Source organism: Brassica napus, chromosome C5 (genome assembly GCF_020379485.1).
Source record: "Brassica napus cultivar Da-Ae chromosome C5, Da-Ae, whole genome shotgun sequence".
Taxonomy (NCBI): Eukaryota; Viridiplantae; Streptophyta; class Magnoliopsida; order Brassicales; family Brassicaceae; genus Brassica; species Brassica napus.
This window is the reverse complement of record NC_063448.1, coordinates 3,865,386-3,891,804: the sequence shown is the minus strand read 5'-3', so window position 1 is coordinate 3,891,804 and position 26,419 is coordinate 3,865,386. Positions and strand designations below refer to the sequence as shown.

Genomic DNA, 26,419 nt, shown 5'->3' with positions numbered 1-26,419 from the left:
TAGACTCCTTAAAATAAGATATAGTGGAAAGAACAAGACTTAGGTTCACCCCCTAGGGTGAACCTTTAAATTCACCTCTCTTTTTATGACCAATCAAATTGCCATGTAGATAATTAATTAAAAAATATTAAACTTATTTAAAAATAACTAAAAAAACAGAATAATGCCAATTTTAATGCCGATGACGCCGTTACTTAAACCGTAAACCCTAAATTTTAAATTCTAAACCCTAAACCTTAAATTCTAAACCCAAACCCTAAACCCTAAACCCTATACCCAAATCCTATACCCTAAACCCAAATTATATACCCTAAACTCAAATTGTATACCCTAAACCCAAACAATAAACCCTAAACCATAAACCCTAAACCCAAACCATAAACCCTAAACCCAAACCATAAACCCAAATCTTAGACCCTAAACCCAAACCTTATAGCATCTAGGTTTAGGGTTTGGGTTTGGGTTTAGGGTTTACGGTTTGGGTTTTAAGTCTAAGATTTAGGTTTAGGGTATACGGTTTGGGTTTAGGGTCTAGGATTTGGTTTAGGGTATAAGGTTTGGATTTAAGGTTTACTGTTTGAGTTTAGGGTCTAGGATTTGGGTTTAGAATATACAGTTTGGTTTTAGGGTTTAGGATTTGGGTTTAGGGTATAGAATTTGGGTTTTAGAATAACGGTTTAGGGTTAAAAAATTAAGATTTCGGGTTTACGGTTTAGATGGCGGTGTCAGCGTTGTTAAAATTAGCATTATTTTTTTTAGTTATTTTAAAATAAATTTAATATTTTTTAATTAATTATCTACGTGGCAATTTGATTGGTTCTAGAATGAGAGGTGAATTTAAAAGTTCATCCTATGGGGTGAACCTAAGTTTTGTTCTAGTGGAAAACATGCACAATAAATAGTTATACGGATCATTTTTTAAATTTTTTTTGAAGAAATGAAAAATCTGTTTATTGGCTTATAGCCCTGAAGTAATTATTACTTTGAACCCAACAAAAAAGCTCTTAAAACAGGGGTGTGGATGAGTCAAAAAGCAGCTTAGATAAGCTTCTTCTTCTGAAAGTATTGCTTCAAGTAGACTACTTGTATACCAGAGACAGCAATGCAAATACCCATCGACATTGTACTGAACCAAGCTACTCTCGAGTTCGTTTTCTCACTCACTGTCCTCATATCTGCTTCTCTGCAAAATTACCCATTTTGAGTTGATAACACAAAACTTTAGACTTTAGAAGTGAATATGCAGCTGAATATTATATTTTTTACTTGTTTCTTATGTAGACTAGATTTTCATGGATGGCTTCCACTGAGGCTTCAAGTTTCCGTATCTCCAGCTCCACTCCCTACGTTAACAAACACCAAATCATATTTTAAATGTCTTTGAAAATGTAAAAAATGTCTATGAAAGCTCACCTCGATCTTCTCTTTCTTAGCAATATTTTTCCAATCCTTAGCAGCGATTCCAGTTTTCCAGTCAACGCTGATGCTAACGTTTTTGTTTCCGTGACTCTTTGTATCTGCCGTAAAGCACGCCATGTAGTTCCCTGATTCTTGCGTTGTAAATGCAAATTCCCCAACCGTCACGTTTTCCATGTGGTGCAGGTTCTTGCCGTATGGGGACGTCACCTGAAACATTAAGACTCTCAAAACTCAGAGGCAAAAACATTGCAAAAAAAAAAACTTAAAGTAGTAATTATAGTAAGTCCTAGACAAACATTGCAAACTCAGACGCAGATTGTCATCGACCGCACCAGTCTCATGCTTAGGATTTTCATGTTACGGCTAAAGAAGTATTCATAGGGATTTAGCTAAACACAAGCGTCTATAAAAATTTCTGTAACGCTCAAGCTCTGATTTCCAAAAAAAACTATACATGATCTTAAAAATGCCAAAACAGAATCAAATCATGATATAAAGATATCTAGTAACAATCACGACGGTAACATTTGAAATGTCTTCGTGTTATTACTATGTGAATATGAAATACCATTACCACCAACGAGTTGATACTACCTTTGTTAATTAACGTATAACCAAATAATTATAGCAATAAAAAAGACATGCAACATCATGATCACAAATGTCCAAATAAGGAAACTTGGATCGAGTATTAACACAGGCCTTGTGGTTTCTTTCAAACAATTTTGAGTATGGATCAAGTAACAGAATGCAGATTCAAATCACTGAACAAGCGAGAGGATGATGATTCAGGACAGACATCGAAGACAATTTACCTTGACGGATATAGTGGGTAATAAAGAATCATCTTCGGAGATAATGATATAATCGGCTAAGACGACTACATTGCTCTGGATTTCTTCAGACACACACTTTGTTCCCGTGGTAGGCACGTCTAGCCAAACCCCCTCACCGACAGGAACTATAATTAACAGAAGGAGCGCCGTTAGGAGGCCGTGTTGCATCTTCTTAGCAGCCATCTTCATAGAGCTTACAGATTTTCCCATTGTATTCATCGATCCGCGTATTGTGGTCGTGGCCGATCTTTGCTCTCGGTCGTTTTTCTGTTTGTTCATTTTAATTATTTTTAAAAAAATATCTTTGGAAGCATAATTTGTTGATTGGGCCTTATTGTATTAAGACATGGGGCATTTATGTTTCATTTAGATAATATCTTGAGGCTTTTGTGATTACCAAAAAATATCTATCTATAATAATAAAGTTGAAGAGAAATTCTCTACATGCCCCCACATCATCTCTCATATCTTCATATTGCACCACGTGTCGACCACACTTAAACAATCCGACGCATACCCTTCAAATATGTCGTCTTCCTATGATCTTTTCACCAACTTGGGAGCGGTTTGTTGCTCAAACACGGCGGAAGTGCGTCTTCTGACATTCAGGAAAGGTGGAAAGCTTATAAGTGTTGACATACTTCTTCTCGATGAACAAGTACCTTCGTCAACTTTCTGTTTCTTATTTATGTCAATTAGGTATTTCACAAACCTCAATGTTTAAATGATTGGTTCGTTCTTGACGTGTTGCAGTCTACACTCATCCACGGGACCATCAACTTGATCCAGAGTGGAAGATGATCAGGCCTGATCTCGGAAGGATAAGAAATGGGTGCTACACAATGCCTTTGATGATGAAGATAAGCCTTATCTTCCAAAGGTTTGCTTTTGTGCTTTTGTATAATTTTTTTTATGTCGTTCTATTAGCTCTTTTGATTCTCTATGTTCAAAGCATACTCTGCTATCAATTTATTTTTATTCTTAAACTTGATTAAATTAGCTGAACACAACCAACACTAAAGTGGTATTTGTCTGTCTTTTTCAGGATTGTTCAATTATAAATATGCTAGCATAAAAAATCTTATGTCCCCTCCTCAGCCTACCAGAAGCGATCTATTTCGTTGATGTCTTATTTACGCGATGCCGCTCTCCTATGAACATACCACTAAATAACAACAACAACAACAAGCCTCCGAATGCATCTCCACTTCTCACTACCAGCCTCCCCTCTACATATATAGCACGATACCATAGTGCTATCGACTCTCTTAATTTGTATTTACGATCCTCTTTTTGATTTTGATTTTTGGCTCCAAAATCTAGCCCGAGCGTCTTAAAGAGCATGGAGAAGAAAGAAGTAAGATATGCAATTTCTTATGAATCTGATGTGGACACTGGAAACAACCGAAAGGAGAAACACTTCTTTTAACCCCTTTCGATATGACACAACTCGCACAATGCTCAGTCACTCATTTTTGTTTCTCTATGGTTTTTCCATCCATGAGAAATAACTTGCACAAAACACTTGTTGGTTGTTTAGTCTTCACGAGAGATACTTACTCCTCCATTTTTTTGTATTTTTTTAGGAAAGTGCGACGAGTATTTGGATGTGCTTAAATTTTCTTATGGTTGTTTATTTGATTTTGTTGAGCAGGGTATCTACTTACACAATTAAAATGTGATGTTTGCTTTATCGTAATTCATTTTCTGTGAAGTACTAAATAGGGCAATATAAAGTCTCAATCTTTAAGACAAAGACCATAGCTGAAATTAGGCATGTGACGTTTATTACTAATACAAGTCGAGGTGACCAAAATCACAAGAAAAACCAAACAATGAATATTTATTTATCTCTTTATTTTTAGAAAGTTTGGGAAAATACTTTACAGTAACTCTATATATTAAAAACTGCACTATTACTTAGCTTTTTGGAAAACCCCTTATTTATAAATAAGACGAGATTACTAAACAATCCAATTTAAATGTGTACTGTTATTTTAATAACTAAATTAACAATTTAATGAAGATTATTAACTATGTGCCAAAGGTGATATTTTCATATCCAATTGTTCATATATACTATGTGCAAAAGGTAACAATTTCACAACATAATAAATAATATATATATATATATATATATTCACAACATAATAAATAAATATGTAATATGTATAAACACTAATTTTTCCATAATTATTGTATGAAGTCCACATTTTAAAATTAATCTTATATCGTAATTAAAAATTAATAATTGCCAATCAAATAATAAATAATTTGGCTATTACACTTTCAAATTGTCATGCATATGTTCAAACTTTAGGTGTTACGCATATATTATAGATAACTTCAAAATCAACTTTGTAAAGATTACTATCAGATTAATAGATCTTTATATCATTGATACATTTTTTTCTAAAATAATATTTAAAATGTTCTAAATTACAAAACCAGCAAAGTAATATTAATATTAGAAAAATTACGCGCCGGAAAACCACTAGTTTCGTAATAAAAAAGACAATTTGGCATACTTAAACGATTACATGAAATTAAACCATGTTTAATAATTATATGGCCATGCTAGCGATTAAGTATTACTTATATACATACAGTACATCTCTGCATTAAGACAACTCATAATGTCATTATTGGTAGTCATTATTGGTAGTTACGTACGTGTTTTTAATAATGGCTATTAATTACTCCTTTACGAAAGTGGTGCCCTAATTGCAATGTCGATTCAAATCTAGCACTAAAATCTTATCAATTCCAAATTTATTAATCATTTTATTACACTTACATGTAAGCAACATGTTCATGGTAAGGATCACACGCACAAATCGAGAAATGGTCCAAATTTTTTTTTTTTTTTTTTTTTTTCATTCAAAAAGACTAACCATCATATAAAAAGCCCTTTTTAATTGTCTTGTTCAATTAACCTCGTAATAAACTCTTCTTTGTTTGCACGTTAAACCTATGTTTGCTCAAATAGTAACGTGGTTCAAACTATTGTTTATTTGTGCAATATATAGATATTTCATTAATCATCTACAAATCAATAACAAAAATAAAATATTGCCTTGTTTTAGATTCAGGCCCTGTTCGTTTCGTAAACTGGACGCGGCATCCAGACGCAGACGCGGACCGATGTTCGTTTGGCGCGAAACAGGAGGTTAAGTTGGACGCGGCATCCATATTAATTTTGAAAACTCATCCGAATTTTTTGGGATTTCTGGATGAGATGTTTGAACGCTTCCAACTACAGCAAGCTACAATTTCCAGACACATGATCCAAAATTTCCAGAATCGCAAACGAACAACATGCCGCGTCTGGCCTCAATAAAATGAACGTGGAAATTGACACTAATAAAAAATCCCCTGAAATGTAGTCACCTTCTCTGGAATTGTGTTTAGATCGCAAAGAAATATAAAAGATTCAACAAACAAATCTGGCCCTTGAGATCGTACAACGATCGTAGCTATTCTCAAGGAGATAAAAAGGGGCAAAACAAGCAAGAGAATAAACTATTTTTTTTTTCTCTTTCGAAAGAGTGCCTCCAAAGAGAGAGCTACACGATGCAAAAACTATCAAGCGGTGGATGGCAGGTCTAAAAAAAAAATTGGTCTTCTTCTTGATTCACGTTATCAATCTATAGGAAAAAGGCAAAACTTGAAGTATTCTTCAGGTACATGCATTATACGTGTTGTTATGTGTTGTTCATGTGCCAACGAATTAGCTTGTTCCGTATACATTCCGCTTCAAAAACTTAAATCCTAGGAAAAGGATAGGTCGCAGAAGGGTAGATGGATGCTTCCATAAATATGCATAAATAGTAGTACTATACTCCAACAACAAAAAATTAAAATCATGTTGAAATTGTGGTGGTTTCGGATCTAGGAAAAGCAGTTATGCATTGCTAAGTCAACAATGGTTATCACCTATAACAACTTTTTTAGTTTTTTAGTTTTTTCCTCCTTTTCTGATTTCTAAATTCAATAAATAAAGTTAATGGCTCTTTCAGTTTTTTCATAATGTCCGAATCATGTGATCTTTATGGAGTTTATAAAAGAGTTTTAGATTCTTAATCGAGCGCGTTAAGTCACTACTTAAACGAATCGAATCACACATGTTTTTTTTTAATTCTCATTGATGGCTTTTTATAATTCTTGATCTACGAGACTAATTTAATTACTTTGCTTGCTTTCACGTAGAGCTCAGATCTTCAAAACCGGTTCGTTAAAAAAATGTGGTCAATGGGTTTGATAAGACGTATGGCAATGTCCGCCGCGATCAGAGCTTCTTCACAGAGGACGTCGATGCTTGGCGGCGGTGGATTAAGAAGCTTCACCGTCAAAACTTCGACGGAGAACGAGGAGGAAATGAAGAAGGATAAGGAGATCACTATGGCGGAGGCCAAGAAGCTAATGAGGTTGGTGAACGTTGAAGACATGAGGAAAAAGCTTGTCGGCATGTCTGAAAGAGACGTCGTTCCTTACAGTGCGCTTGTAGAAGCTTCTCAGGGAATGGGTCTCGCTAGATCTCCCGACGAAGCTCACGTCTTTGCTCGCGTTCTTGACGATGCCGGAGTCGTCTTGATCTTCCGCGACAAAGTCTATCTTCATCCCGACAAGGTCCGAGGATAAATGTCTCTTCAAAAAAACCTTTTAATTTTCTCTGTCTTTTTAAAAATATCGAAATTATCTTTTTTCTTTTTCAGGTGGTGGATCTGATCAGACGAGCGATGCCTATGGATGAAACTCCAGAGGAGGATCAGATCAAGGAAGAGTTCAACAAGCTGAGGAACATGAAGGAAGAGATCGACGTGTTAGCTCACAGACAAGTGAGGAGGATTCTTTGGGGCGGTCTGGCTACTGCGATAGTTCAGATTGGTCTCTTCGTTAGACTAACTTTCTGGGAGTTCTCGTGGGATGTGATGGAGCCAATCACGTTCTTTGCGACAGCGACTAGTATCATCGTGGGATACGCTTACTTCTTGATAACTTCGAGAGATCCGACTTATCAGGATTTCATGAAGAGACTCTTCCTCTCGAGGCAGAGGAAGCTGTTGAAAAGTCAACACTTTGATGTGGAGAGGTTTAAGGAACTGGGGAGGATGTGCAAAACGACGCCGTCCTCGTCTTGTCACGCGGCTGCGACTATAAGGAACCGTGTTGGGTTAGAACTCGATCTGGAGGATTCACTGCAGAGTCGCAAAGACTGATTTAAACAAACAAACAAATAAAAATTACACAATTTTTCTGTCTTGCAAAAGTGACAAAGGTTTATCATCTTTGATTCTTTGTGTGTGTATGTTCCGTTTTATACATAAGTAACCATTGAGATTTTTAGTACTGCGAAGATTGGTTAAACATATTATGGAGTTAGTTATGAATCCAACGGGTTATTCTCAATCATATGGAGTGCAGCTTTTGATGAAACAAGAAAGACTCTTACAGAAGGAGAAGGTTTCATTTGGAATAGAAGCAAAAGACTCAGATTGAGATAGAGGGTTCTAAAGATGATTCTAATCTTGTCTCTCTCTTACGTACCGGATTGTACGATTGCAGAAGCTTGTCTCAGAGGAGACAAAGGGAAGCATGCTCTGTACTATCTCTGCATAAAGATGAGACAAAAGGTACCAAAGCTTAACTCTGGTTAGAGTGAAACTTACCTATGGTTTGGTTAGTTTTTGCTTTTAGGTTTGGATGTTCCTCATTATAAAAGCAGAGATATGTTGTCTAAGGTGAGATGTGCTGCTGGAGCAGAGCACCAGAGTGCTAGAGCTGAACGTGAGTAAGCACCAAGGGGTGCTGAGAGACAGCACCAAAGAGGGCAAGAGAGGTGTATAAACACCTTTGGTTGAGAGTACTACAAGCACATATTTGCTTGGTAGTAGTGAAACTAGAGAGAGGGGAAACAAGGGTGTGAGAGACAACTTTGTATTCACATGAGAGGGTGAGAGACAAAGCTTGTAACCTCTTGATCTAGTGGATTGCGGGAGACAGTTCCCGGCCCAGACTAACACCTTTGTTAATGGGTGTAACTGGGTTAACAATCTTGTGTCTTGCTTTGCATCTTCTTCTTCTGTTTTGCATCATCATCATACTCTCTTAACTTCATGCTACTGAGTTTTGCATTCCAAGCTATCTGAGTGCATAAGTGCTTGAACAAATGGTAACTTGATGTCTGTGTAGAGGCATAGAGCTCAACACATATTTTAACTGTTTGAGTTTTTCTTATCTTTGATAGTTTGATTATGAAGCCATTTTTCTGTCTTGGATATGCTGCTGCTCTGATGATCCACAAATTTCGTTTGGGCCAAAGGGCCTTCTTGTGTCTTGGGCCGGACATGCAACATACTACCCAAAAATATCACAACACATTTTTCTTGGGCTGGATATGTTCAACATGGTAACAGTTACTGTTTTTACTTTGGACAGATTATTTCACATATTATGGGGATCTTTTTAGTAACAAAAAAAATCTATATCTATTTTTTTGGTAAGAGTAAATTATACGTTAATTGAGTAAAATGTTCAAAACACTATTAAAATGTAGCACGTTCACTTAACAAATATCTGACCGAACTTAAAAGTGTTGTTTCAAACCTAAGAACCTCCTAACATTTTATATTCTAAAAATACAAATAAAAGCGATGCTATAACAACGACTTAAACTTCATTACTTTTAATTTAAATTTCCCCTATAGGCATCTAAAACGTGAAAGGTCGATAAAAAGGAATACAAATCTGGAAAGTCCCTTACTTTTAATTTTAATCGACCCAGCGAGGCAATAAACAAACCACAAAAAGCCGATAAAACGTGAGGCCCATAAGGACTTCCCTTGTCGTCTTCCTCAAAACTCCACTTTCCACTTCCGGTTATTGCCTTCATTAAACACCGCCCTCATCCTCTCTCTCTCTCTCTTGTTTTTTTAATAATATCTTTTACTTTTCTTTTTCTTTTTAATCTTATCCTCTAGACTATTCTCTTTGATCAGATCATCTTCAATTTGTTCTCCCACTTGCACAGTGATATATAGTCACACACCCGTCAAAAATAAATATCAGTTTTGATGGAGTTAACTCCAAAAATATAGTTTTTTTTTAAATCTTTTGTTTTTTTTTTTAATTTGGGCTTAGGCCACCGTTGTGTGTTTGGAGAGAAAAAAATGTTACCGGAGAAGCCGACCTTGTTCTCGGCATGTGTGTGAAGTTTTGTCATTTATCCAAAATTAGCTTTACTTATTTAACTTCTCTCCCGAATATAATATAAACAAATTGGGAGCCCCATACTCCAATACATGGGGCATACGTAAGGTTAGGTGGTCCCCATTCATCGTCGTCGTCTGTGCTAGGGAGCACAAATAATAGAGAGAAGAGAGAAGAAGCTGAGGCGGTGATCGAGGTCTAAAGATTTAGAGAAAAGAAAGAATAAAAAAAGCCTCTGAAGAGTGTGACTAGACAAGATCCGATCATGTTTCTTTCAAACTCCTTTTAAAGGTAGCTACTTTCCTTTTCCCCAAGTTCCCTCCTTTTCTGTTGATTTTACATATAAATATTGAAGCTTTCTTCGCTTGTTCTCTGCTCAGTGCCCAGCAGCAACTGGAACTCGCACTCCTCTAACTAAAAGTATGCTCTTTTCGTTGCTGCGTTTTTTAAGTTAATTAGTTAAAAAGCTATTCTCTGTTATCCTCCTGTTTTGTATGGTTATAAACTTTGTAGGTCTCGTTTGATCTTCTGGCTTGATGTGTGTTTGTTTTGTCTCAGGTTTTGTTGGCTGTGACCGTTTATAAGAAGAAGCACCACCTCATCAATCGATTCCTATTAGAGCACTCTTTTCCGAAAGGTATAGCTATGAAGTACCTCTTTAGTCTTTACTTATATTATGTATAGAAGTATTTGAAATGTTGGAAGGCAGATTGGCTCTGATCCTGGTTAGTTTTAGTTGGATTGTCCAGATCTTGTTGATTTAATTTGGATTGTAGGATGACTTAGAAAGGTAGTAGTGTTCACGGAATCTGATTCCTTTACCTACTCTGTATACATCATAATCAATGCGGTTCAGTTGCTTGTTGCTTTGTAAATGATGAATCATTGAATATGGCAGGATGATTCATATGCATCTGTTTCTTGGTTTAGCTTAGGTAGACTTTCTAGTTTTCTAGCCCATGCCTCTTTTTGATGTGGAAGGAACTTGACTTAGTGTTTCATTTCTCGGTTAATTCTTGAATGTTTTGCATTTAATTAATTCTTGTTGTTATGTCTTTGGCGTCAGGTGAAAACATGTCAGGCTCTAGGCCGAGCCACTCCTCCGAGGGCTCAAGGCGGTCAAGACACAGCGCTAGGATCGTTGCGCAGACCACCGTTGATGCAAAGCTCCACGCTGACTTCGAGGAATCAGGCAGCTCCTTTGACTACTCAACCTCGGTCCGCGTCACCGGACCCGTTGTGGAGAACCAGCCGCCAAGGTCTGACAAGGTGACCACCACCTATCTCCATCACATACAGAAGGGAAAACTGATTCAGCCCTTCGGTTGTTTGCTCGCCCTGGATGAGAAGACCTTCAAAGTCATTGCCTACAGCGAGAACGCCGCCGAGCTCTTGACGATGGCCAGTCATGCGGTTCCCAGCGTTGGCGAACAGGGTGCTCTAGGCATAGGGACGGACATAAGGAGCCTCTTCACTGCTCCTAGCGCCTCTGCGTTGCAGAAAGCGCTAGGATTCGGTGACGTCTCCCTGTTGAACCCCATTCTCGTGCATTGCAAGACTTCCGCAAAGCCCTTCTACGCGATTGTGCACAGGGTCACAGGGAGCATCATCGTCGACTTCGAACCGGTGAAGCCTTACGAAGTTCCCATGACTGCTGCTGGTGCTTTGCAATCGTACAAGCTAGCTGCAAAGGCGATCACTAGGCTGCAGTCTTTGCCCAGCGGGAGCATGGAGAGGCTCTGCGACACGGTGGTTCAGGAGGTTTTCGAGCTCACCGGGTATGACAGAGTGATGGCTTATAAGTTTCACGACGATGATCACGGAGAGGTCGTCTCCGAGGTCACAAAGCCTGGTCTAGAGCCTTACCTTGGTCTCCATTATCCAGCCACGGACATCCCTCAAGCGGCTCGTTTTCTCTTTATGAAGAACAAGGTTCGGATGATCGTTGACTGCAACGCAAAACATGTGAGGGTGCTTCAAGACGAAAAGCTTTCCTCTGATCTCACCTTGTGCGGCTCCACGCTTAGAGCGCCTCACAGCTGTCATCTGCAGTACATGGCCAACATGGATTCTATTGCATCTCTTGTTATGGCGGTTGTGGTAAACGAGGAGGACGGAGGAGAAGGGGACGCCACCGCCCCTGATTCCACCCCGCCTCAGAAGAGGAAGAGGCTATGGGGTCTGGTGGTTTGTCACAACACAACTCCGAGGTTCGTCCCGTTTCCTCTCAGGTACGCTTGTGAGTTTCTAGCGCAAGTGTTTGCGATACACGTCAACAAGGAGGTGGAGCTGGAGAACCAGATTGTTGAGAAGAACATCTTGCGCACGCAGACGCTCCTGTGCGATATGCTGATGCGTGACGCTCCGCTGGGGATTGTCTCGCAGAGCCCCAACATAATGGACCTTGTGAAATGCGATGGAGCAGCTCTCTTGTACAAAGACAAGGTATGGAAGCTGGGGATAACTCCGAGCGAGTTCCATCTCCAGGAGATAGCTTCGTGGCTGTGCGAGTACCACACTGACTCGACTGGTCTGAGCACTGATAGCTTGCACGACGCTGGGTTTCCTAGAGCTCTAGCTCTTGGAGACTCGGTCTGCGGAATGGCGGCTGTGAGGATCTCGTCGAAAGACATGATCTTCTGGTTCCGTTCTCACACCGCTGGGGAAGTGAGATGGGGAGGTGCGAAGCATGATCCAGACGATAGGGATGACGCGAGGAGAATGCACCCGAGGTCTTCCTTCAAGGCCTTCCTCGAAGTGGTGAAAACAAGGAGTTTACCTTGGAAGGACTATGAGATGGATGCCATACACTCCTTGCAGCTTATTCTGAGGAACGCTTTCAAGGATGGGGAAACTACCGATGTGAATACGAAGATCATTCACTCGAAGCTTAATGATCTGAAGATTGATGGTATACAAGAGCTAGAAGCTGTCACTAGCGAGATGGTTCGTTTGATCGAGACTGCCACTGTGCCGATATTGGCGGTTGATTCTGATGGATTGGTTAATGGTTGGAACACGAAGATTACTGAGCTGACTGGTCTTCCTGTTGATGAAGCAATCGGGAAGCATCTCCTCACACATGTTGAGGATTCTTCAGTTGAAATCGTTAAGAGGATGTTAGAAAATGCATTAGAAGGTAACTAACTCTCTTCATAACTTACACTCAGTTTTGCTGAGAATATTTCAGTTAGATGACACCGTTGGTTGATTGTTTATGCAGGAACCGAGGAGCAGAATGTCCAATTTGAGATCAAGACGCATCTGTCAAGAGCTGATGCTGGACCAATAAGTCTAGTGGTAAACGCATGCGCAAGTAGAGATCTCCATGAAAACGTGGTTGGTGTGTGCTTTGTAGCTCATGATCTCACCGGACAGAAGACTGTGATGGACAAGTTCACTCGCATTGAAGGTGATTACAAGGCCATCATCCAGAATCCAAACCCTCTGATCCCTCCCATATTCGGCACCGACGAGTTCGGGTGGTGCACGGAGTGGAATCCAGCGATGTCAAAGCTAACCGGTCTGAAGCGAGAGGAAGTGATGGACAAGATGCTGCTGGGAGAAGTGTTCGGGACGCAGAAGTCGTGTTGCCGTCTGAAGAATCAAGAAGCGTTTGTGAACCTTGGGATTGTGCTGAACAACGCTGTTACTAGCCAGGAGGCAGAGAAAGTGCCATTTGCTTTTTTTACGAGAGGTGGAAAGTATGTGGAGTGCCTGCTGTGTGTGAGTAAGAAGCTAGACAGGGAAGGTGTGGTGACGGGCGTCTTCTGTTTCCTGCAGCTCGCTAGCCATGAGCTGCAGCAAGCCTTACATGTTCAGCGTCTAGCTGAGCGAACCGCGTTGAAGAGATTAAAGGCCTTAGCTTACATTAAAAGACAGATAAGGAATCCGCTCTCCGGTATCATGTTTACTAGAAAAATGATGGAAGGGTCTGAGTTAGGACCAGAGCAGAGAAGGATTTTGCAAACTAGCGCTTTGTGTCAGAAGCAGCTCAGCAAGATCCTGGATGATTCTGATCTCGAAAGCATCATTGAAGGGTATGCATGAAACAATGAAAAGTCTTTGGTTGGTTCTCTCGTTTTTAGATTCTCATATGTTTTTTTTTTCTTATGTTGCAGGTGCTTGGATCTGGAGATGAAAGAGTTCAGCTTAAACGAAGTGTTGACTGCTTCCACTAGTCAAGTAATGATGAAGAGTAACGGAAAGAGCGTTAGGATAACAAATGATACAGGAGAAGAAGTGATGTCTGATACTTTGTATGGAGACAGCATTAGGCTTCAGCAAGTCTTGGCAGACTTCATACTGATGTCTGTTAACTTTACACCGTCAGGAGGAGAGCTAACTGTTACAGCTTCCCTGAGGAAAGATCAGCTCGGACGATCTGTGCATCTTGCTTATTTAGAGATCAGGTAAAAAAAAATGGATATACAATATGATAATGAGAAAGTGCATTGATGATTTTTGTTGTTTATGAAAACAGAATAACGCATACAGGAGCTGGGTTGCCAGAGTTTTTGCTAAACCAAATGTTTGGAACTGAGGAAGATACGTCGGAGGAAGGACTAAGCTTGATGGTTAGCCGGAAGCTAGTGAAGCTGATGAATGGAGATGTTCAGTACTTGAGACAAGCTGGGAAGTCGAGTTTTATCATCACTGCAGAACTCGCTGCAGCAAACAAGTAGTCAGCCCCCAAAAGAAAAAAGGGGGTTATGGCTTTGATATTAAGTCTACACTCTTTGTTTGCAACTTTTCCTTATTGCTTTTGTTTTTGATTTTCAACTTCCCAATAACGGTGAAATATCCAATCCATTTAACATCTTCTGTTTATCTCTGTTGTACTGAAGCTGTAAACATGGATGATGCATATCTAATTCCTTCTCGAGTGTTTTTGGTTTCATGATGTATTATGAGAAATAAAGCTAATTTACAGTCTGTTATGATCATAGTAAGAACGTAAACTCCTCGCATGAATTCTCTCTTTAGTCTTGATCCTCTTCTCTTTTAAGGTTTTATTCAAACTGTACTGACTGACAGCTTCTTGTCTCTCTGAGTATAGCTTAATGTTAGAATGGATCAGCTTAACAGGCTGGAGCCTATGCAACAGGGCAGAGTTTAGAAGTAATGTATGATCCTTTCCTTGAGTCTTGGCTTTAGCTTAACTCCATGAATAAACAGACAGATTTTCTTAACTTCTACAATGGATTTAGTTAGCTAGCCATATGGCACTTAGCACATGTGGGGGGTTGGGGACTATAGAATCTGATCTAATCAATTAATTAATCATTTTATTAGAGTCCCATACGTAAGTTTGATTATTTTATGCATAAAGGGTCGGATAAGTAGCTTACGTGCTTTTTTGTAAGTTTTCAAAATAAGATCAAAACATCAGTGGAACTCAGAAAAAAAGACGACTTGAATTATACAGAAGAAAAAGACACATGAGACAATGAAAGCTCAAATGCACACTCAAATATCAGTTAATTGGTTTTATTACACAAAGATCAATTTTTTAAAAAGGAGAAAAGATCATTCCTTTTTAGAAAAAACAGAACCAAAAAAAAAACCTGTAATTAAGAAGATCATCATCACTTCTTGGGCTGGAACTTGGTCTTGATGTGTTTAACAGTCCCCGGAGACGTCTGAAACGCTTGAGCCAAGATGCTATCAGGAACAGGAGGCGTAGAACCGAACAAAGTAGCACCAAGAGACTGAGTCCCAGGAAGCTGACTGTTGAAAGCAGCTACAACAGAAGCAGGGACACGACCATTGTTCTTCTGGAAATGAACAAGTCCTTTGGGGAAAGCAAAGACGTCGCCTTTCTTGAGAGACTGAGCGATGAGCTTGTTGGCCGTCGTGAGGAACCCGACGTCGAGTGTTCCTTCGAGGACGTAGACGACTTCGGTGGCGCGAGGGTGCGTGTGAGGCGGGTTTAAGCCCCCCGGCGCGTAGTCGATGCGAGCGAGGGAGACGCCGAGCGTGTTGAGTCCAGGGATGGTCATCACGTTCGCGCCTGTCACCAAGGCACCGAACGTGTTGTTGGTGAGGCCTGGATTCGCTATTCCTTGTGAGAAGAAATCGAGCGATGTGATGTTGGCTGCGTCTTTGCAAGGGAAGCCGTTGACTTTGATTCCTGAAAATTCGATTAAAAATTAAAACTTTTTTGAAAAAAAAATATGGAAAAGATGAGAAGTGTTAAATCTAAGTTTTTATTACCGGAGGAGAGATCAGCTACACAGAGGTCTTGGAGCATGTCGGGGTCCGCGGAGACTCTAATGAAGAAGAGGAAGGCGACGAGGGCGAGGGAGATGGAGAGAAATTGAGTTTGAGAAGCCATGTTGATTGTTGTTGATGGTGTGGCTGTAAACAGTTGAGAATGATAGTGTTTATAAAGGGGAGAGAGATTGAAGAAGGAGATGAATTTTTCTTCGTGGGAGAGAAAAAGCAAGGAACATGCTTCTTTTTAATTCTGTTTCTCTCTCTCCTCTGTCTGAATGAAAAATATCAAAGGTCAACGAATAGATTACTAAACCGGATGGATCGGGACTGTCCTATTGGAGAAAGATGGCCTATGCTTGTTTTAGCATTTACATGGTAGGTAATATATAATTTAATGATTCTGTAAAATACTTAATATAAATGGAATCATTATTACCTAAATGTATTTAGATAAAATCTCCAAAATAGCACATTTCTAAGTTTATTTCACAAAAATAGTCTTCAAAAACTAAAATGACCAAAATAGCATTTTATTTTTTGAAAAATTTAAATTTTTTTTATTTTTCAAAATTTGAAATCTTATCCCAAAACTCCACTCTCCAACTCTAAATCCTAAACCCTAAACTCTAAACCCTAAACCCTAAATCCTAAACCCTAAATCCTAAACCCTAAATCCCACCCCTTAACTCTAAACCCTAAACCCTAAATCTCACCCCTAAACTCTAAACCCTAAATCCTAAACACTAAACCCTAAACTCTAAATTCACCCCTTAACTCTAAATCTTAATGTCTAAATTAATTTACCATTGCGGTATAAGTGTATATTTATCTCTTTTGATAAAACATTAAGTGTTATTTTGGTCATTTTTATTCTTAAAAACTATATACGTGACAAAAAATTTTTTTATTGCTATCCTAATCATTTTTTCAGGTATTTATCACGTAATGTTTGTCTTACTCTTTTCTGTATTTATTATTATTATTATTGAAATTTTGATTTGCATAGATAGGGGTGGGCGTTCGGGTACCCATTCGGGTTCGGTTCGGGTCTATTCGGGTTTCGGGTTTTCGGGTTCAAAGATTTCAGCCCCATTCGGGTATTTCTAAATTTCGGTTCGGGTTCGGTTCGGGTTCGGATAACCCATTTAAATTATTTTAAAATTTTTAAAATTCATTATATACTTTAAATTTCTCAAAATCTATAAACAAAACAATATATTACTTATAAATTTGAATAGCATATGTCAAAGTACCTAAAATTAACATATAAATTGGTTTGGTTTGAATATTTAGATTGAGAATCAATAAGTATTGTTGGTGTTTTGAGTATACTTTAGCTATTTTAGACATGTTACTTTTGACTATTTGTATATATTTATAAATATTTTGGATAAGTTAAAAGTATCTTATATATTTTGATGTTCTTAATATATATTAAATCTAAAAATAATTAATATATATAGGTATATAAATCAATTTCGGATATAATCGGGTACCCGAAATACTTCGGTTCGGATCGGGTTCGGTTTCGGTTCTCTAAATACCAAAATTTTGAACCCATTCGGATATTTAATCAATTTCGGTTCGGGTTCGATACTACTTTTTCGGATCGGGTTCGGTTCGGTTTTTCGGATCCGGGTTTTTTGCCCAGCCCTATGCATAGATATCCTCCGATTTTGATGGGTTTTACTTTTTATTCCGAATACTTTCATTTTGTCTTTATTGTGTTGGGTCTATCTTTAAAATTTGAGTTTGGGCTTTTAGTGTTTATTAAGCCTCATCTAAGACGGACGCTTTGTGGATTTGGAGAGAGGTAAGCAAATCATTCAGGTTAATGTCTCTAAACCACACCGTTTTCGACAATTTGGATCAAAAGCTTGAATTTTCAGTGCAGTGTAGTAGAGAGATGATGTTAAGGAGCAGATTTTTTTTTTTCTTGATCACGTTTCATATATAAACCTAATCTTTAGATCAAATAAAAGCGTAATTACGCAACTAACTTGTTCTAAACTATTCTAGCATAATTAGACAACCTACTGATGAAAACGAGGTGATAACTTCTTGAAGAATCTTACACGATTGGCTATACCTCAAAGCAGTAAAGAACTCATCTAAGCTAATGCAGAAAATGGTTAAGACTTTGAGTGACCACTCTTGTTTACTTATAGGATTGACACTTTTTTTTTGTGGTAGACTATCCAACCAATTTGTTACCTTGCCAAAAGAAAAAAAAAAGGGAACAAAAATACGACCAACAACTTGACTCCAACTTCAGGAGATTAATCATGAACCTTAGGAACAAAAGGAATCCTTATGAAGGAAACAAAATGTTTTCTTTTTGTCAAGTGAAGGAAACAAAATATTGTAACGATACTCTCCCATGACTGGTATACTGGTACTCTGGTAGTTAATGCTACTCTATCTCTCTCGCTTTCTGGTCTTCGTTTATCATAATGTTTCCATGCATGTAGAAATGACCAGGGCCAATGGTTTTGCTTTCTTCTAGGGGTGGGCACTTTACCAATACCTGAAGCCGCATCCGAACCCAACCCGAAAAACCCGAACCAAAATCCGAACCGAAGTAGCAAAATACCCAAACGGGTATTAAGTTATGAGAGATTGGATATCCGAACCCGAACGGGTAATATCCGAACCCGAATGGATATCCGAAGATAACCGAACATATATATACTTACCCTTATATTTCTAGTTTACATCTCTAATTTTTTTAAAAATATTTATATTGATGTTACACATACTTTAAAATCATAAGTATATATATAATTATGGAGAAAATGATTTGATATTCATTTAAAATGCATGTCAAACTTTTTGTTTAAAAACAATACCCAAATTAATATCTATTTGTTTTTGAAATATTGTCTCTAAACCTATTAATTATTCAATCTATAAAAAATAAAAAAAATCAGTTAAGTGAAATCTATATTTTTAAATACAAGAAACTTAAAAACTGAAAATTTTATTTATTTATTTTTTTTAAAATCCAAATATCCGAACCCGATTCAAAATAACCGAACCCGAACAAAAAAATACCCGAACCCGACCCGAAGTACAGAAATACCCGAACGGGTTCTCTATCCCTATACCGAAATACCCGAACCCGAACGCCCACCCCTACTTTCTTCGCTGTTTATATAGCTACCCACTGTACATACGTCTCGATAATCATTAAGAGTAGGGATGTTAAAACGGGCTATCCGAACCCGTTTAAGCCCTATCCGTTTAGTGTCCTGCCCGTTTAGAACCCGTTAATTTCATGCCCATTTAAAGCCCTGCCTGTTAGAGCCCATTTAACTGTGGCTGTTTACAATTGTGATGCCCGTTTACCCGTTTAGACCCGTGAGCCCATTTATTTTATTTTTTTGTCAACTTCTAATTACAGTTTAATTAATTTGTAATGACGTTAAACCTTATGCTTTTTTTATAATGACATTGTCTTTTTTTTATAATGACATTGTCTTTAATTATTTCTTTTGTTGTTATTGTTTCCTTTTTTAAAAATGCAGTTTTAATTATCTTAAGATATGATTTTGTGCAAACTTCTTAAAAACCTATTTTTAGATGCAGTTTTAATCATTTACATGCTCAATAACATGTAATAAACCTGATTTGTGTATCTAATACATATTTAAAATCTGAAAATACATAAAATCCGAAACTTAAAAAGTGAAATACAAAACACCATAGAGAATCTGAAAGTACATAAAGTTTGCTTCATAAAAAAACTACAAACCATAAAAAAAAGATACAAACCAACTTCATCATCCTCCTTTAATCTCAAATCAACCCATTTCTCCATCTTCTTGTTATCTGAAAATATGTCAAACCAAGACATAAGAAAGAGTACAAACTCATCAAGGAATCAAGAAAGTTTCGATCAGATCACAAATAACAAGACATAATACGGAGTGAATAATAATATGTCATACAACCTGCGACACTTTGTTTGACTATCACTAAACATTATCACAAACGTCGACAACAAAATTACAAGAACAAAAACTTAAGCCATATTGAATAAAACTATGGACATGGATCTTATAACAAAACTAAAAAGCAACATTATCAGTTATCACACGTTGTTCATACACTGATAGGTACGTTAATGTATAAACATATGGACAAAACTAAGAAGAGCACTACAAGAAAACAGCGACATACATAGGGAAAAAATCATCGGTATGTCGTCGGAATAACGTTATTCCGACGACATACCGACGAAACAAGTCATCGGAAATAACTTCTCGGAAATTCATTTTTCCTCGGAAATCCCTCGGAAATGTCCGACGGAATTCCGAGGAAATGAATTTCCGACGGAATTCCGAGGAAACCCCGAGAACCACCAGTTCGTCGGAAAGGTCCTCGGAATATACCGAGGGAGAACTTCCTCGGGATATTTCGATGGACTTTCCGATGGTCCAATCCTCGGAAGTTCCGACGAAATGTTCCTCGGAATTTTCATCGGAAATTTCTGAGGAACGGAGCCCTCGGAAAATTCCGACGAAGGGGTCCCTCGGTATATTCCGAGGAAGGGGTCCCTCGGTATATTCCGAGGAAGGGGTCCCTCGGTATATTCCGAGGAAATGTTCGTCGGAAATTTCCAAGCGTTCATTTCCTCGGAATTTCAAAAAAAAAAATTAATTTTTTTTTAAAAAATAAAATTTTTGAAATTAAAATTCGAAAATATAAAATTAAAATTAAAATTGAAAACATATTAGATAATATTCAAAGTTGTACAAATAAAAATAAAACATTCTAAGTTTTTGAAAAAAAAAAACTACGGGTCTTACACGTTCGGGAACACCTCGTTCGGGTACATCCTCTGCATCATCTCCATCATTTGCTGGTTCAGCCTCTTCTGTGCCTCATAGCCCGCCTGTTGAGCCGCCATCTGGGTCTCCAACAAAGATATGCGATCATCCTTGTCCTTCAACTGAGCCGTAAGTACTTCTGAATCAACAAAGGGCGGTGGTGCAGAAGGAGGAACCGACCGGGTGCGACGACCCAAACCGACCAAACGTCCCTTCTTCTTTGGAACCGACTGAAATAGAAAATAGCCAAATTTAAATAATATAAAAAGATGATAAAATAAAAATCAATAAATAAATGAATTGAACTTTAAAAAAAGAACTTACCGATTCAACGATTTCGTTGATTCGAAACCGGGACAAGTTGGTCGAAGCCGTCGAATCGTCATCCTCGGTTTGAAGCTGAGACACTTCATCTTGCACCTGAGTTTAGACCAGGGCGACCACTTCCCTCACAAGACCGTCATCAATCTGGCCGGTCTTCTTGTTTGTATACGCCCTCTTCATTAGGGCGAGATCATCAACCGGCTCGCCATCATTTTCTTCCGCCTTGAAAAAAACATAAATTAAACAAAAATTTGAAATCAGAAGAAATGCACAAAAAATAAAATTTTAAAACTTAAATAATTGAAGAAAAAGCGGCTGAACTTACCATGCGATCCCCCAGAGTGGCAATAGATTGAGCACCCAAGTTATGTTTGAAGACGCTCTTCCCTTTACGGTCGCTCCTGCGGTTGGTGGAGTTGGTGGAAGAAGTTTCTTTCGTCTCTTCCTTATCCCAATGCGCACACAACTCCGTCCAGACCGTGTTGTTTATCGACTTTGGGACATTTTAATAAAAAAAATAGTTTAATAAATAAAAAATAGTTTAATAAATTAAAAACAATCTTGTTGATTTCCCACTTCTTCTTCCACTCGTGGATCTGCTTCGCATAGTTGTCCATAACTTTATGGACGAAGTGGTGATAGATAAAGAGCGTCTCATCGGAATTCTAGTTGAATTCTTGCTGAAAAAAAAAATACAATTAGTAGAAAATTTATATTAAAGATTAAAAATATAAGTAAAAAATTAGAATACTTACCGCAAACTGACGAAACCACAGATGCTGCTTGTCGGTAGGGAAGTCAGTGAAAGTCGGATGTCCCTTGTCGATGGCCGAGTACATCATACGATTGATCCATGCGCTGATCCCGTTTCCAGATCGGTTGAACCTAATAAAAAGAACAAATTATTAATAATGAATCAAATTTTAATGAAAAAAATACGTTTAATTACCATGTTTGACCCCGTCCATGTGGATACGGAGTGAGATAGGGAAGATGGTCACGACCGGGCTGTCGAACCAACTTCGCAACACTCATCACTCCCGGAGGACCCGGAGGAGCAGGAGCGGGTGCAGCAGCGGGAGCGAGTGGAGCAGGAGCGGGTGCAGCAGAGGGAAATGTATGGTAGGAGCTGTGGGGCGAATCGGAATCCTGAAAATGACTAGAATCTCGAAACTAGCTTCCCGTACCACCACGACCACGACGCTGTCGAGGCCGGGTCTGATCATCATTAAACCTGTAAATTAAAAAAAAATATTTAATAAATATAGAAATATATAAATTTATTTTTTTTTTTAAAAAAAATCTCAAATAATAGTTTTTAATCACAAAAAAGTTTTATAGATATTAAAAATGTTTAATAAATATATAAAAATAGTTCTAATAAACAAAAAATAGTTTTAATAAATAAAAAATAGTTTAATAATTACAAAAATAGTTTTAATAATATTAAAAATGTTTAATAAATATAGAAATTTATATTATATATATATATTTAAAAAAAAAAAAAATCCCAAATAATAGTTCTTGATCACAAAAAAGTTTTATAGATATTAAAAATATTTAATAAATATATAAAAATAGTTATAATAAACAAAAAATAGTTTTAATAAATAAAAAATAGTTTAATAATTACAAAAAATAGTTTTAATAATATTAAATGTTTAATAAATATAGAAATTTATTACATATATATATATATATATATATATTGACTTCATAATCTGGTTAAGACACTTAATGAAAGTTATATACGTGTTATTCAATCCGCAAAACATTGTTTTCGGTTTAAAAACCCCTAGTTCCTCGGAATATTCCGAGGGAATTCCGAGGAAACCCTTATCTTCATCGGAATTCCGTCAGAATATTCCGAGGAAATTCCGAGGAAAATGACTCTATAATCAAATCCCTAAATCGACAAGGTCTATTCCGATGAAATTCCGAGGAAAACCTATCTTCCCTTGGAATTTCCTCGGTATTTCTATTAAAAAAAAGTCGATGCTAGTCTGTTTCCGAGTCATCATCACCAGATGAATCTGAATCTGGATCTTGGTGAAACTCTCCAATCACTGGTTCATCCTCTACGTGAACGACGACTTCCTCTCCGAAGTCGGTTAAATCGACTACAAGGCCAACTCCAGCTAAATCTTCTGCTGCACTTAACTTGCCGGATGTGCTTGGTTGTAGTGGGTCTTCCAGCTCAGAACTTCCCTGAACTCGCCCTCTCGGGTTGAGTCTTGTAACAGTAACCTATGGATCATCTATGTTCCTTACCCGGGGGTACTTGATATAACAAACCTGTAACATTTAAAAAATTATTAGTAAAATTATAAATTAATACACATGATGATGAATCATTCTGAATAATTAACATTTAATTACCTGATCGGTCTGTGAAGCAAGAATGAAAGGATCATAATATTGCAGCTTTCGCCTCGAATTTACTGATGTAACACCAAATGCATCTGTTCTCACACCTCGATCTAGAGTGTTGTCGTGCCAATCACAATAGAAAACAGTACAGCGCAATCCAACCATGCCCAAATACTTGATTTCCAAAATCTCATGTATGTGTCCGTAGTATACATCATCTCCTGATGCAGAACAAACGCCAGCATCATAAGTCGTACTCGAACGTCTCATCTTCTGAGTTGTGAATGCATATCCTCGAGTACAAAATCTCGAATATGACTTCACAACAAAGTTTGATCCAACGACCATCTCGCGTATCCAATCGTCAAATGTTTCACCTCTGGCCAAACCAGCAGACACCTATTAATAGCACATATATATGTTATATCAATAAATGTGAATTAGTATAAATATGTGATAAATGATATTTTAATTTGTTTAAAGCACTCACATAAGTAAACATCCATCCAGCAAATTCTCTCTGCTTCATTTCTTCTAGTTCGTCCTCTGTGGCGTATCTATATTCGAACCGCTTTTCTGCCATGAAAATCCTGTACATATGATGACAATAATGTAATCAATTAAGATTTAAATCTGAACTTGTTAAAATAAAAATTTGTAAGCTAATTTATTTACCTCTCATATTGAAGAACATCTTCGCAGTTGGTGAGCAAATATGTTTGCAAATTACTGCGTTCCTGCTCAGTAAGTCGACGGTCCTTTGGTTTTCCGCTAAGTCGTCCAACGTCTGTGAAAATGTCTGGAACCGTAACATGATATGTTGCCCGTTCGCCTCTTTCATCATGCCGAGCAGGTGTTCTGTTTTTGGTCTGAACTTCTGCTGGAAAGTAGTACTCGACAAAGTTTGAAGTTTCTTCATTGATCATCCGTGCGACTATAGAACCTTCCACCCTACTTAAATTTTTCACCATCTTCTTCAAACGGAACATATACCGCTCATACAGATACATCCATCTATACTGCACAAGATCACCAAGTTCCAATTCTCTTGCTAGGTGAATAACAAGATGCTCCATAACATCAAAAAATGAGGGAGGAAATATCTTCTCAAGGTTGCACTGAATCACGGCTATGTTAGTCTTCAAATTTTCAATACCTTCAAGAGTCACCGATCTCGTGCATAAATCGCGGAAGAAACCACTTATCCCTGCAATTGCTTCATGAACATTTCGTGGTAATAGTTCCTTGAAGGCAAACGGAAGGAGGCGCTGCATCATTACATGGCAATCGTGGCTTTTCAAGCCAGTAAACTTTCCTTCATTTCTGTCGATACAGTTACTCAAATTAGATGCGTAACCGTCTGGAAATTCCACATCGTTTGAAATCCAATCAAAGAACGCATCTTTTCCCTCTGCATCAAGTCGGTATATGGGAAAAGGAGCCCTACCATTCTCATCAACATGAAGTTCTGAACGAGCACATATATCGATTAAATCACGAGCACATATATCGATTAAATCCAGTCTTGACTTCAAATTATCCTTTGTTTTACCTTGAACATTAAGGATCGTGTTCATGAGATTGTCAAAAAAAGCTCTTGTCAATATGCATGACATCTAAATTATGCCTTAGCAGATGATCCTCTTAGTATGGCAGATCCCAGAAAATACTTTTTTTGTGCCAGTTATGTAGGTCTCCAACAGCATCTACCGGAAAACGCTCATGTCCACCGACGTCTGGCGTCCTTTCTGCACCAAAATCTCTTACTTGTGTCTTCAAATCTTTCCCACAAATTTCCGGAGGTGGACTGTCAAACACCCTCTTGTTCTTCGTAAACAAATTCCTACTCCTACGATATGGATGATCAGGTGGTAGGAATCTCCCCTGTGATAGTCAAACCAACATGTTTTCCTTCCGTGTTTTAGTTGGAAAGCATCAGTGTTATCTTGACAATATGGACATGATAACCTTCCATGCGTTGTCCATCCAGATAACATACCATATGCTGGAAAATCACTTATTGTCCACATTAGTACTGTCCGCATTTGAAAGTTTTTTTTACACGAAACATCATATGTTTCAGCACCTTGAGCCCATAGTTGTTGCAACTTGAGCCCATAGTTGTTGCAACTCATATATTAGTGGCTGAAGAAACACATCAAGTGATCTCTTAGGATGCTCTGGTCCGGGAACGAGAATCGAGAGAAACAAAAACTCTCGTCGCAAGCACAAGTTTGGGGGTAGGTTGTATGGTGTAAGAATGACTGGCCATAGAGAATACTGTCTTCCACTCTTGCCAAACGGGCTAAAACCATCAGTACATAATCCAAGGTAGACATTTCTTCTCTCATACGCAAAGTCGGGATACTTTGATTGGAAATGCTTCCACGCTTTTGCATATGAAGGATGTCTGATCTCACCATCTATTGAGTGCTCCGCATACCATCTCATTGGTTGCGCTGTGCGTTCAGACGTATACAACCTCTGCAACCTTTCCGTCAAAGGCAAATACCACATCCTTTTATATGGCACTGGAACTCTTCCACTCGTATCTTTATAACGAGGCTTCCCACAAAATTTGCATGTAACCCGCTGTTCATCCACCCTCCAATAAATCATGCAGTTGTCGCTGCATACATCTATTACCTGATACGATAAACCAAGACCAGCTACGAGTTTCTGAACCTCGTAGTATGAACCAGGAGCTACATTATCCTCGGGTAGAATACCTTTTACAAAATCAGCAATCACTTCCACACAGTCTTCAGCCAAATTATAATATGTTTTAATGCTCATCAATCTTGTAGCAGATGATAAAGCTGAATGACCATCTCTGCAACCTTCGTACATTGGTTGCTTTCCAGCATCCAACATATCCTAAAATCTCCTAGCTTGTGCATTGGGTAAATCTTCCCCTTTAAAATGATCATTTACCATTTGCTCAGTACCTACACCATAATCTACATCCGTTCTAACTGGTTCTTCTAATCTAACCACTGGCTGAGGTTCGCTAGTACTGCCATGTTCATAATCAGTTTTCCCATGATGATACCAAATTTTGTAACTTCGTGTAAACCCACTCAAATATAGATGAGTCCAAACATCTCACTCTTTAATAACCTTTCTATTTTTACAATTAGAGCAAGGACATCTTAACATACCTGTTTTTGCTTCCGGTTGTCGGTGAACTAACCCCATGAATTCAGTTAT

At 38.0% G+C, this 26,419-nt stretch overlaps 4 protein-coding genes across 6 annotated transcripts; 2 read left to right on the top strand and 2 right to left on the bottom strand.

Moving 5' to 3' along the window:
- Nucleotides 1-567: 567 nt before the first annotated feature.
- On the bottom strand, nucleotides 568-2,653 carry LOC106399850 (transmembrane emp24 domain-containing protein p24delta3-like). Its single transcript, XM_013840296.3, has 4 exons — nucleotides 2,235-2,653; nucleotides 1,414-1,626; nucleotides 1,267-1,343; nucleotides 568-1,183 (listed from the first exon to the last, which is right to left on the bottom strand). Exons 1-4 carry the CDS (start codon nucleotides 2,532-2,534, stop codon nucleotides 1,039-1,041), a joined length of 735 nt encoding a protein of 244 aa, XP_013695750.3. The 5' UTR covers nucleotides 2,535-2,653; the 3' UTR covers nucleotides 568-1,038.
- Nucleotides 2,654-5,726: 3,073 nt separating this feature from the next.
- On the top strand, nucleotides 5,727-7,604 carry LOC106397902 (calcium uniporter protein 6, mitochondrial). Of its 3 annotated transcripts, none has more exons than XM_022703036.2 (3): nucleotides 5,727-5,938; nucleotides 6,465-6,884; nucleotides 6,971-7,604. In XM_022703036.2, exons 2-3 carry the CDS (start codon nucleotides 6,498-6,500, stop codon nucleotides 7,472-7,474), a joined length of 891 nt encoding a protein of 296 aa, XP_022558757.1. In that variant the 5' UTR covers nucleotides 5,727-5,938; nucleotides 6,465-6,497; the 3' UTR covers nucleotides 7,475-7,604. The 3 variants fall into 3 exon arrangements, with proteins under 3 accessions (XP_022558757.1, XP_013693990.1, XP_048613885.1); XM_013838536.3 differs by lacking the exon at nucleotides 5,727-5,938 and adding an exon at nucleotides 6,075-6,183; XM_048757928.1 differs by lacking the exon at nucleotides 5,727-5,938 and adding an exon at nucleotides 6,328-6,346.
- A 1,844-nt stretch (nucleotides 7,605-9,448) lies between these two features.
- Nucleotides 9,449-14,399, top strand: LOC106400740 (phytochrome A). The gene is made up of 7 exons (XM_013841114.3): nucleotides 9,449-9,755; nucleotides 9,845-9,884; nucleotides 10,023-10,101; nucleotides 10,531-12,603; nucleotides 12,688-13,504; nucleotides 13,586-13,876; nucleotides 13,948-14,399. Exons 4-7 carry the CDS (start codon nucleotides 10,539-10,541, stop codon nucleotides 14,147-14,149), a joined length of 3,375 nt encoding a protein of 1,124 aa, XP_013696568.1. The 5' UTR covers nucleotides 9,449-9,755; nucleotides 9,845-9,884; nucleotides 10,023-10,101; nucleotides 10,531-10,538; the 3' UTR covers nucleotides 14,150-14,399.
- A 457-nt stretch (nucleotides 14,400-14,856) lies between these two features.
- LOC106397432 (germin-like protein subfamily 2 member 1) lies at nucleotides 14,857-15,997 on the bottom strand. Its single transcript, XM_013838015.3, has 2 exons — nucleotides 15,681-15,997; nucleotides 14,857-15,597 (listed from the first exon to the last, which is right to left on the bottom strand). The coding sequence occupies exons 1-2, from the start codon at nucleotides 15,799-15,801 to the stop codon at nucleotides 15,053-15,055; spliced, it is 666 nt and encodes a 221-aa protein (XP_013693469.1). The 5' UTR covers nucleotides 15,802-15,997; the 3' UTR covers nucleotides 14,857-15,052.
- Nucleotides 15,998-26,419: the final 10,422 nt, after the last annotated feature.